Source organism: Gordionus sp. m RMFG-2023, chromosome 2 (genome assembly GCF_954871325.1).
Source record: "Gordionus sp. m RMFG-2023 chromosome 2, tfGorSpeb1-WG-v2, whole genome shotgun sequence".
NCBI classification, from domain to species: Eukaryota; Metazoa; Nematomorpha; class Gordioida; order Chordodea; family Parachordodidae; genus Gordionus; species Gordionus sp. m RMFG-2023.
This window is the reverse complement of record NC_088776.1, coordinates 32,648,920-32,661,621: the sequence shown is the minus strand read 5'-3', so window position 1 is coordinate 32,661,621 and position 12,702 is coordinate 32,648,920. Positions and strand designations below refer to the sequence as shown.

At 28.5% G+C, this 12,702-nt stretch overlaps 1 protein-coding gene across 1 annotated transcript in view; it reads right to left on the bottom strand.

Annotated features, from left to right (window-relative positions):
• LOC135923092 (uncharacterized) overlaps positions 1 to 12,702 on the bottom strand; it is a 36,870-nt gene continuing 24,168 nt past the window's right edge. The window contains exons 4-16 of the mRNA XM_065457661.1: positions 12,333 to 12,485; positions 10,396 to 10,437; positions 8,380 to 8,464; positions 8,072 to 8,152; positions 7,308 to 7,614; positions 6,733 to 7,098; positions 6,139 to 6,375; positions 5,808 to 6,046; positions 5,305 to 5,466; positions 5,029 to 5,138; positions 3,456 to 4,759; positions 1,822 to 3,400; positions 1 to 1,103 (exon numbers count right to left, since the gene is read on the bottom strand). Of these exons, the coding sequence (XP_065313733.1) occupies positions 1,022 to 1,103; positions 1,822 to 3,400; positions 3,456 to 4,759; positions 5,029 to 5,138; positions 5,305 to 5,466; positions 5,808 to 6,046; positions 6,139 to 6,375; positions 6,733 to 7,098; positions 7,308 to 7,614; positions 8,072 to 8,152; positions 8,380 to 8,464; positions 10,396 to 10,437; positions 12,333 to 12,485 (4,747 nt within the window). The 3' untranslated portion in view covers positions 1 to 1,021. The remainder of the gene's footprint in view (positions 1,104 to 1,821; positions 3,401 to 3,455; positions 4,760 to 5,028; positions 5,139 to 5,304; positions 5,467 to 5,807; positions 6,047 to 6,138; positions 6,376 to 6,732; positions 7,099 to 7,307; positions 7,615 to 8,071; positions 8,153 to 8,379; positions 8,465 to 10,395; positions 10,438 to 12,332; positions 12,486 to 12,702) is intronic.

The window sequence follows — 12,702 nt, the reverse complement described above, 5'->3', positions numbered from 1 at the left end:
TTAGCTAATATGCATACATCATCGGCATAGCATAGAAAATTTAGAGAGTTGTGTATGTTATTATCATATTGTTGATTCAGATATCGAGGGTTAAGAGCATGTTCTTGTTTGAAGGATTTATTCAGAATATCGTTCATTATTACATTAAATAGCATAGGTGATAAAATGCATCCTTGTTTCAGTCCTCTGTTGGCCTTAAATGGTTGTGATTTTAAGTTCAGATGTTGTGGTATCACGTTATGATTATCGTATATTATTTTTATAAGCGAAATCAGTTTATCTATTCCTATGTCCTCCAGTAAGGGCCAGATCTTATGCTGTATGATGGAGTCAAAGGCTTGACTTAGATCACATTAGGGCAAATATTGGGGACTTATGTATTCTAGCTTTCTCCAGAATAACCTTAAGCGCCATGGTTAGTTCCGTCGTGTTCCTTCCCTTCCTATATGATGTGATGGCGTTTGAGAGGTTTCTATCGATGATTGGTTTAATCCTGACGGCTATAATATACGTGAACATTTTTAGGGTAACTGGGATCAGTGCAATTCCTCTGTAGTCCTTCAGGCTAGTCGGGTTCTTATTTTTAGGGAAATTAAGTATTATCGAGGTCATCCATTCCTCTGGGAAATTGCCAGTATTCCATATCTCATTAAAGAGGGGAAGCAGTAGACTAGCACTTAAATCAGCATCTATCTTCGAAAGTTCCGCAAAAATCCCATCGATTCCGGCTGCTTTATGGGTTTTTAGTCTTTTAATGGCATTGATTATATCTATTCTGTTCAGGTTCCGATTAGGTGGTTGGAAAGGATAGTCACATAATGGTTTAGGCCACCTTGTTCTGTAAAGGTTCATTTAATGGTCTGTCCATATCGCTAATTGTTCCCTGGGGTCCGTTATAATTTTATTATTTTCAATGTGTAATCTTGGTAGAGGATTGGATTTAAAGGTAGTGAGTAACTTCTTTCAAATTCTTTATAATGATATTGTATTCATTTTTGGGGGAGAAGAATTTTTTTTAGTTTTAAATGATATTTTTGAGAACAGGCAAGTTGTGATGGGGTTGGACAATCTCCCTCCTGTTTCCGCGTCTGCAATTAACTGTGCTGTTGTGTTTTATATTTTAAAAAAACTTAACGTTTTGATTATATTATCCAATTGAATATTTAGGAAAAAATTATAGAGAAGGGGGTAATTTTTAGCTTTATTGAGACTCATAGGGTTGCCTCCATGGAGGTTTCTGCTTTATTGACTTAAGTGGTTAAGAGAGGGCCCTGGTGAATCTAAATGAAACTGTAATTAAAAAATGTGATTGCTACAATCTTTTAAAATTTAAATAAAACATTTTTATCAATATTAGACTCTAACCTAATTATTTTTGACAAACTCTTATAAATGCACCTTAATATTTCCCTTTTAAATCATATATTAATTAACATTTTTTATTTTCATTTATTTATTTTTATTTCTTCACAATCCCATTATTTTACTTTCTTTTATAATGTGCAGATTTTTTTTACCTTGTTCGACCTTAACAACATATGAAATAATATCCAGTATTGGAAATATGTACAATCATGCTAATTAAAGCATTTATTACAAAACCATCTTATTATATTTTTAATATCTAAAATATAAATATTATACTCATGAAATTATATAGGTGCTTGATATCTTTATAATACTGTATTTAAAAATAAAAAATATTTTTAATTAATTGTTACAGAAAATTAAATGCATTTTATAATTTTCAGTTATAAATATTATATATTATTTATAAAATTTGTTAATTGATATTTATATAAAAATATATCTAAAAAACACTATAATTGATATCTTATTTGGTTGTTGCAATTTAAAGACAAGGATTTCGTAACGCATGAATCAGGTTTTCGGTGAATTCCCTTTGTTGTCTTAAAAGAGACTAAGTCCTGGGTAGATGACATATTGGAAAACATCTTGGTCAATTGCAAAACGCTCCAGGTTGTGTCAGAACGGTCATTAATTTTGTTTATCTTAGGAGAAACCATGTTTTCATTATAAACCGAATTAATGAGCTTACGAACACGAATAGGGGAAGAATAGGTGTCGAAAATATTGTTTTCTTTTACTCCCGACTCGGTCTTGTCAGGGCTAGGCAAGCGGATAACTTCCTTAGAAGTAATAACATTGTCATTTGGTGTTGTCAAATTTTTGCGGTTAAGATCATTTTGAATTATATCACATTTAATAATTTCGTTGGATTTAGGATTACCATGATATGATATATATTTTGGACCGTTAGATCCAGTCAAATAAAGCCTCAGAGATTTTTCATAAACTTTTCGAGCTCGATAACTATCGACCGTTTGAAGAGTCAATTTTTTCTCTTCTTTAGTTTCTTCAAAGTACACGTATTCTTGTTTCTCTTCTTTTTTTGCCCCAAGTAGAGAACACGATGGAAACTCTAGTTTTTTGCTGAACAAGGGATTTTTATATTTGATATCAGAATTAAGTGGATTCGTTTCATTATAAGGAAAATATTTCGAAATTTTATATAATGGCGGTGTTGAAGTGGATTGATATGATGGTATAGGATAATCATTTTGGAGAAAATGTTCGTCGTTTAAAATAGAAGCAATTTCCGGATCATTATTTAAATTCCTTCTTTTGGAGGGTGATAAATAAGAAACTTTTATTTGAGCATGTGTTCTAGATATTTTAGATGAATTTTCCTTAAAATCTTTCCTGTTATAATTCTGTTGATAATCTTTGCCCGATGGAGTTCCAGATATGTTATTAACATAATCTTTAGTTCTTTGCATTCCTTTAGGACCATCATGATTAGCTAGTATAAATCTACCATGTATAATTTTGTCATTAGAGTTCATACAATCATTGTTTAGCAATTCTGTTGTATCGTGATCTGCATTTCGGTTTATAAAATTTTCTATTATAAATTTAGCTCTCATATTTTTCCCATTAATTTTTTCAATCGTGTCTGAAGATCCCTTGGCAGTACAAAGAGAAAAACTTCTGGCTGGGATTGCTTTTCTTTTGGAACCTAATTGTGATTTAGATGTCATAGGAAAATCTTGATCAACTTCGGGCTCCGTGTTATAAAGATTGCTATCGCTCAATGTTAAACCAGAATCCCGACTTGAACTAGTCAATGGCGATATCAATGATATTTTTTGAAAACGATTAGGATTAATTAATTCGGAATTGTGAGTAGAAAGAGATTCACATCTATCGTTACGACTTGGTTTGAGAAAATCAGAAGGAGGTACAAGTTTAGATCTATTGTTGTCGTATGAATAATAACGATTGGGTAAGTAGTTAGTTGTAAACATGTATATATCGTTGTGATCGGGGGCCTCCAAGCTTTCGGTCGAGGACTCCTCCTCATACCTTTCCCTTTCATCTTGAATTATAAAAAAAATTTAAAAATATATATTATGGAATAAGTCATACAATACCTATGTTCCTTAAGGGCAAACTGGTGAGGCTGTCAGAGTCTCCTAGAAGGAAAGAATTTACCCTGACTCGGGAATTAGATCTAGAATATGAATTTGAACGCGACTGAGAACGTTCGTCGCTATTATCTAAAGAACATAATTCTCTCATGGCATTTGAAGCGGTCAAATAATTATTGCCAGACATCTGATCAGATTGTCCATTGTTCTTGAGATCTTCATTCGAACTCAAACTCATAGATGTTGTGGGCGATAATAGGATTTTTACAAAGTCTGCCCTATGATTATAATTGTTGCGGCAGCGAGAAGCTTGGGAAGGACAAGGAAGAGAGAGTAATCGACTCAGGGAAATGGGTAGAGAAAGAGCAGAAGACGGAGAAGATAAGAGACCACCCGTTGTGCTCTCGGAAGTTTCGTAGTTTATTTCCCTGTTTTTCATACTAGGATCGGACTCCGGAAAAAGATGATCCTTGTAGGATTGAAATCGATACTTCTTTTCGAAGGTATCAGCATCGTTGTCGATAAAAATAGCTTCTTTACGATGATCATTTATATTTTCGTAGCCTATTCCGTAATTTTTTTCCTTAAATTTATCTTGAAGTGTGAAATTTTTAGGGTCCATATTTTGCTTTAATCTACTATTATCCAAGTCACAGTTAATTGTATTATCAGTTCTAACCTTTAAACCAGCAGCGGAGATTATTGCATTTGCTCTAGATAAGCGCTTCAAACGATTTTGCGATTTGCGGCTATGGTTGTTGCGGTGCATTTGAACTAAATGGTGTTTATTTTTTGAACTGTTATTAAATTTTATTTTAAAACTCGAACTAGTGCAACTACTAGAGTCAGGTTGAAGGTATTCCACATTGTTTATCATGTATTCTAATAATAAAGGAATCCACTTGGTTCCGTCTTTCATGACTTGCTGGTCTTCATATTGATTGCAATTATCAAAACCATGCGTGACATTTTGATTATTTTTATTTTGGTCTTTGTCTTTATTGTTGTTGTTAAAAGCAATAGGGACCAGGGCTAAAGCACTGAAACTTTTTTTACCTTCTTGTGTAGAATCATTAGAGATGTTAATATGGCCAAAGTGAAGAAGTTTAGATCGCTTGGGACCGACTACCAGGCAAGGGTTAGATATCGATGCAGAAGATTGCTCCCATAATAGACTGGGCCCAACGCATATGGACATATTCGCGCTGGTCATACTGTTGTAGACCGAATTATCGTTAATCAATTTAAATATCTTGAGTGTATGGGCTAACAGAAAACGATTGTGGCTTGGCAATTGAGAGTACAAACTAGGGGAGATAAATGTTGTATGTATATATTATATTATTTCTTAAGATCATTTAATTTTGGAACTGTTCTAACACATCTCTTATTATCTTAAGATTATTAAGTTATATTTTAAAATAAAAATAATAAAAATTGAAAAGACAACTTTAAAACAATTTTTAAGCATAAAAAACTATAAAATCTTCTATATTACTCAAAGCGAATATGACTTGATTGAAATTTGTAATATAATTGTTTATATTCAGCAATCATAATTTATATAGATATTTACCCTTTGCATTTAGTAAATTTTTCATGTTCATTTTCAATGCTCATAATGCGGTGCCATTTTTCGTAAAGATGGCAATCCATTAAACCGTTAGGAATATTCCTTAAAAATTCCTAATTAGTTACAAAAAATAAATTATTATAAGTAAACAATATTTGAAACGATTTCATATAAAATCAAATTTAAAGATATATGATTAAAAAATAAAAAATTAATGTGAATATAATTACTTTAAAATATTTACAATAGTGTACATCGAAAAATAATATTTTAACAAACTTTAAATATAGAAGAAATGGCTAGCATAGGAACATCATCAAGATTAACGTCTGTTCCGCGGTCGAGTTGTTCTTTTAAAGTTTTGCATAATTTAGCACTGGCAGATTTTCTAAATATGCCTATGGTGTACGGCCCATAAGTGTACAATAATTGCAAAATTTTCTTCATTATTTTTATGTGCATAAAAAATTAAAATTAAAAAATATATATATAAGTTTAATGAAGAATGTTCAAATCCTAATTTTTCTATAAAACATTAGTAGGTGACAAAAATTAAAATATAATTTATCTCATCCCTGAGTAAATTTTAACATTATTATTATTATACAAATTAACATTTTCATATTTATTACTTGATAAAGAAAATATTTCGTTTTTTAATGTATCTAGAATTTTAAGCTCCCCGCACCCTTTCCCCTTATCCCTATCACTAAGATAGCAACGATTCAAATAAAAAAATTTAATTCAATATTTAAAAAAAATCTAATCTGAAAAATTCTAACTTTAATTGGCTTGGGAAATTCATTATTGCTAATCATTATTTCATTAAGATGCTTATTAAACAATTTGCTTTTTCTTCGATCCTTAAATGTCTTGTCGTCAGATCGTTCTGCTGTAGAGGTATTGCAATAATTTTCATGACCTTGACCAACCCCATGTTTATTTTCATAGGAAAGCTGCATGGGTCTGATCATATTAAAATTTGTTAGTCCTTGTATAGATGGAATAACTGATTTATTACCTGAGTCGTTTTTAATAAAAAATTGAGTATATAAAATTTCAAAAAAATAAAAATGCTATTAGATTTAAAGATTGTAATTTCATCTTCCATACTTAAATTGTCGAGAACCATCTTTTTATTATCAAATTCTGTATTTTGAAGAATGACAACTAAAGGTGAAATCGTCTCACAAGGGTTGCATATTGTGCGGGACGCGCATTTTTGATCTACAAAATGTTTAAGAGAGCTATGTCTACCAGATATGCGGGGAATCAATAAATTGCTGATTTTGTTTGAGGATTTTTTAAGTCGATATATACCATTTTTGCTTTTAGTCGATATGAGTTTACCTGTAGATTCAATGATAAAAATAATTTTTTCAGTGTAATCTGTCCCATTTAAGTTTAGAATATTTTACCGAAATTATCTAAATTACTAGTTGTTTAATGTATATAAAATTATTCTCAGATTGTGTGGTGTTGCATGGTTGGATATTTTTTAGAAAAATTTTTGGCCAAAACTGGGAATATGCTCAATTAAGACAAATATTTAATAATTGACAAGATTTTACTAGATTGAAAAATAGGTTAAAGATTGCACAATTATATTCTCTCAATTGCAAAATAAAATTTTCTGGTTAATAAAAATTAAAATATCAAAGTATTTATGATAAAGCTATAAAATTCTTTTTATGATTAATAAAATACTTTGTTTGATTTTGAGACTCAAGAACTTATTGTTAGGGTACCACACTTTGGTGTGATTATTAGATTGAGTCATAGTATTGATTCTCAAAGAAAATTGACAGTCGCTGGTAGACGTGTTACCTTCCAGTAGTTGTTGCAATTGGAATGGTGACAAGGCAGATGAAGGAGGGGAATTATAAGTTTTCAAGTTAAAATCTAAAATATTTTTTTCAGCTTTTAACGATTGAAATGGGATTGTATTTTCGTTAAAAGAAATTTCATTGCTAATCAGCTCTTTGGTTTTTTCTGCGTGAATTAAGCGATTTAATTTCCGAGTATATATGGTGGAATCATCTTTGATGTTTTCTTCCATATTATTACTAGCACCTACATATTTTTTTAGATACGTTTGATTTAATTTCGATTTTGATATAAGAGTTGTGATACAATAGAATTCTATAAACACTATATCCTATTAAAAATACCTAATAAATAGAAAAAAAATCATACAATTTCAACACATCCTTCTTCAAATTTAATGAGAAAAAATAGAATAAAATAAAACCAAAAATTATTATAAAAGCATACTCCATTACCTTCTATTGCTGCATCTCTAACAGATTCGGTTTCAACATCCTTGCCTAAATCATCATGAAATATGTAGGATATTTCATTAAATGGTGGCAAGAGGGGGGTAACCTTTTTATCGACTGATAATACATTTCTATCCAATAACATGGCCCTCGTGACGTGATTGGTAATAATGGCGTAAGGCCTTTCGTGCCCTATAAGCATAATTGAGCTATTTTGAATTTGAACCCATAAATGTATTTCTTGATTATTAATCTCTGGAAAGTTGTTATCGTTAGTAGAAATATTAATTTTTGACTTGGATATATCGTCCTAAAACACATAAATTTTGGATTGTATTATTCTCCGTTTAATTAGGGAAAAATGTTCAAATTAGATAAATATAACTACTTAACATTAACGGTGTAAAGTTTATTTATAGCTTATTTTAGTCATATTGTGACCTTTTTCAATAATTAAATAAAGAAAGGACACTATCTTTTTGAAAAAAGTCACATTACGTTTAAAAAAGTAACACTAAGTAATTAAAAAAGTAACACTAAGTAATTAAAAAAGCTATATTAAATAAAATTTTAAGATTAACCGCTTTCTTTAATGATTTTTAAGATATTTTGATACTAACTATTTTTTGAATAAACTTATGGAAGTAGCGTAATTATGAAAGAAGGGGGTGGGGCATCTTCCCCCTTACCCCCATAAAATATTTTCAAAAGTCACCAGGTAAAATTAATTATATCAAAAATAGCTTCATAATTGTTTATTATAAAACTTGTGAAAAGTTGAACAGTTTCATCGCCTTCTTTAAACACTCGTCAGCGGTGTGTTGAGATCCAATGCGCATGGTTTTTGACTATATTTAAATATGCATTATATATTAATAATGCTTATTATATGATTGAATGAGTTATTTCATATTCAGAATTTTAGCAGACATTACATGATTGCAATTACAAATTAAAAAAATTTCGTAAAAAAATAGTGAAGTAAGAATAGTATTATTATATAATATATATTAATTTTAAAAATTATAATATATATAATATATATTAAAAAATAATATCATAGAAACAATCAAACTTTTATATGCGAATTTAAATTCCAATTAAATATTTTGAGAGTTGTAGTTTTAGGTTCTTCTCTTGCACATTGAATTTTAATGGCACTTAAATATATAAATATTACAAAAATTAGAATAGATAATAATAATTAATCTAATAGTTTTCAATTTGAATCGATACGATTAGTATATCTATTAAACTAGAGAAACTTAACCCTTAGCTTACTAACTGAATCCAATGGACCCAGTCACTATGATTAATTGCTTTATTATAAAAATTTTATTATTATTTTATCGTCCTGCTGTTAGTAAAAGAAATCCGAACGTTTTCCCAAAGCGATTTATGAGCCATATTTCTAGTAATTTTTTATTTATTCCCAAAAAAGGTAATATTTTGTTTGATTTTTATTAACAATTAAATGGAGTCTGAAATCTTACTTTTTTAAATAATATTATATTGTATAAAAAAATAATTTGACAAATTATTATCTTTTGTTTAGAAATAAAAAATACTGGAAACACGCCTCAAAAACCGCTTTGAAAAAATGGTCTGCTTGGAAAAGAAATTTTTGCAATATTATTTTTTTTATAACAATACGCTCTAGGCCAATCAAATCTATTCTCTTTGTCTAAATTAATTTTATTAAAAATTAGGCATGTCGATATTTCTATAATTTTTTAGTAAGATCTCATGCAAAAAGCGATTCTGATGTTGCCACATTCAACTCATAAAAATGAGCTAAATGAGGTGTCATATCAAACCTTATAAAGCTGTAAGAATTTTTTCGATATATCTGAGAAAATTACCGATAATGCAGATCAAATCGAATTCTTTGTATCCAAATATGTAAATGAAAATTATTATTCAAAGAATGTGGCAAAATTATTTTAAAATTATTCGATTCTCAATCAAGAGTTCTAATTTATATATTTTCTTTGAGTTCCATTACTCAAATTATATGCCGCGGTCAAATAAAGAAGGGGAAAAAATTCAATATAATTGTGTGAAATTCATTTGACTAAAAGTAATATCTAATTAAAAAAAGCTAGTTGTACGATTCGCCCACTATAGATGAGAGAAAAACATAAGCATAAAAATTTGTAATTAACTTTCAAATATATTCTGCCCATATTGTAAAAAAATTTTCTATTATTTTCATAATAATGTGAAAAAGTAAAAGGTCTATTATTTATAAAGGGTAATTGGAACTGGTTGGCAGTAATATTACACTTTTTGTCTGATAAGCTGAGGGTTAAACTAACTTTTCATAATTATTATATTTTTTGTTTGGTAATATAAATTATAAGAAAATCATTTTTTAAGAATATAATTTAAAATATTCTGAAGGAGCATGAATCTTATAAGTTTTTTTGAAGAGAACCAGAGCTCTCTAGACCAAGGGTTTCTATCATAGGGAAGGGGGGTATGACATAGGATCATCATTGAAATCGAAGGAGCATTTATGAAGAGGCTATCGCTATTTAGGTAGTGGGTAGGGTAGTTTTGATTTGGATTTTCTTTTTTACAATTTAGATTTAGTTGGGGCTAGAGGGTAAGGAGGGCTAAGAGTGTAAGGGGGTTTGCTAAACGGCTAAACCAATATTTTAGCCCACTAGATTTGTTAATAGATGTCCAGACCTTTCATCTATGAGCATCTTTAGGCTTGCGTAATATTTTCAAAAATATTGGGTTAGCCATTTTATAAAATCGAGCCTTTAAAAACACTGGGGGTAAATAATCACTAGCTTAGGACATTGTAAAGTCGACCCCCTACGACAATAAAGTTGAGAACTTCCTATGACGAAAATAAAATTAATACTGACTATGTTTGTTGAGTAAGAGAATACTCTCCTCATTCCCCGATAATATTAATTATGCAATTGATTCGTACTCTCCGTGTAAGAAAGTCCTGAAGATTACAATATATTTTCTAAGATTGCAATGAATATTTCAAAACTATGTTAAGTTTCATTAGTTGATACTTAAATAAAATATAATACTTAGAAAAGCAGGCATATAAAACATAAAAATATACTTTGAAAGATGGCACCACCAGGTATTTCGTGCATCTTTTGATCTAATTTTTTATTAAAATATAAATGTTCAACTAGGAATAAAAAAGTTAAATTTTATAGACTACAAAATATTTGATTAGATTTTTTTAATAAGAAATGGGCAGTAATATATATATATATATCAAAATAAGCACAATTTTAATTAAATGGATACTAAAAAATAATTTGGCAGGTATTTTAAAATTCTAGTTAGTAAATAATTATAATTCAATTTTTTTTAATGACTTGGACAATATTTATATTAAATGGGCAGTTTAAAAATCATTTGATAGGTATTTTAGATATTTGGCCATTAATAATTAATTTGAAGTTTTTTATTAACATGGGAAGCTTTCAATTTTTTGAACCCTAACTTTATAAGTAGATTCAGGGACGAGAACCCGAACCTAAAGCCTGAACCCGAACCCTCAATATTTTGGCGAACCCAAACCCTTTTTTAAAATTTAGGGTCAGGGTACAAGTTTTTTTTTTAATTTTAAAAAATTTATTTTTTATTATTTTAAACTTTTATTTTATTTATTTTAAATTATATGTTATAAATAATATAATATAAAAAACATGTAATTTAGGATTTTTATTTATAAAAGATTTCCTATTTAAGAAGAGTTCTTATTCAAAACAATTGTTTTTTTATTCAAAAAAAATATTAATTTAAAAAAAAAAAAATTTTGGGTCATTTTTCATATAATTATTTTTGTTATATTAATAATTTTTTAAATTGTATTGTAGTATTATATCGTTCTTCTAGAATTGGAGTGCTCCACTTATGCAAATGTTAAAATGAGAAAATCAGCATTAAAGTTTAAAATTAAATATAGGAAAAACTTATTGATCAATTTTGACATTACTTTGGCAAAAATTAATATTTTTTAATCTAGTTTTTATTTTTATATATATTGGGAATAAATAAGTTATTATCCACTTCTAATTCAAAAATTTTGAATATTTAAAATGAGAAAATCAAAATTAAAGTTTAAAATCAAATATAGGAAAAATTTATTTATCAATTTTGACAATAACTTTGGCAAAAATTAATATTTTTTTAATCTAGTTTTTATTTTTATATATATTGGTAATAAATAAGTTATTATCCACTTCTAACTCAAAAATTTTGAAAATGTCGAGTGGAGAATTCAAATTCTAAACCAACGATATTATATAGTATTGATGATAAATATTTTTATGGCGATACTATATAAATAAATTTTTTTTAAAAAATGATGTTTCTATTATTTTAACTAATTTTAATAAGTTATTATTTTTCTGGTCTCCGAACCCTGAACCCACCTGAACCCGAACCGGGTTCAAAGATTTTTCACTGAACCCAAACCCGAACCCATATTTATAGGAGGGTTCTCGTCCCTGAGTAGATTTGAGTAAGCTCAACCATAATAAACCAATGGAGGATTGTTCATCTGATTACTATAAACCTGGTATTGGCAGGAATTGAAAATAAAAAAAAATCAAACTTATATCTGGATTAAAATGGCTAGATAAATATATAAATGCTTTATATAACTTACACCTTGCACCATTAATGCATCAGAAGTAAGAAAAGAGTAATTAATGACAAAATATAAGAGAATATTTACAGTTCTCTCATCATATTTATATAGATGTAATGTAATATTAGGTCACAAATTTAGGGTCAACCAAATGTAACGTTGTCAATACATTGTTATACACGAATAAATATAAGGGCTTAAACCAGGAAATTGGAGTTATACATCCATCCTTAGTTACGACCCCGATTCTACAAAGAACATATTTTCGTATATGTGAACTATAAATAACTATTAAAAGGTCGTAATATAAAATCAAACTTATATATAGGATCTAAATTTATAATTTGTGAGCCTTATTGTAATATTATATATTATTTTAAGTATAATATTACTTAAAAGTGATGATTGAGTTTATAAGAGGCCAGCCAATAACAAATGACAATAGTTTAGATTCAGGATCAACATCGCCTATTCCGTGAATGTATTCCGTTATCCACATTTCGGCGACCCGTATTTTCTTCTTGAGTTGAAAAGCATTATTTGCTCTGTTTTAACATATAAATAAATTTAATTTCACTTAAAAACAATTTAAGGTTTAAAAATTAACAAAATAAAAAACAGTGGTCCCTACAATGGGGAGATTGAGGACGAAGGACTGGTTTTTAAAATTGTTTAAAAAAATTTTTATTTTTAAAAATTTACAAAATGTTCTCAAATTATCTATACAAAAAAAATACAGAAAAAGGAAGAACAGAAGCTTTT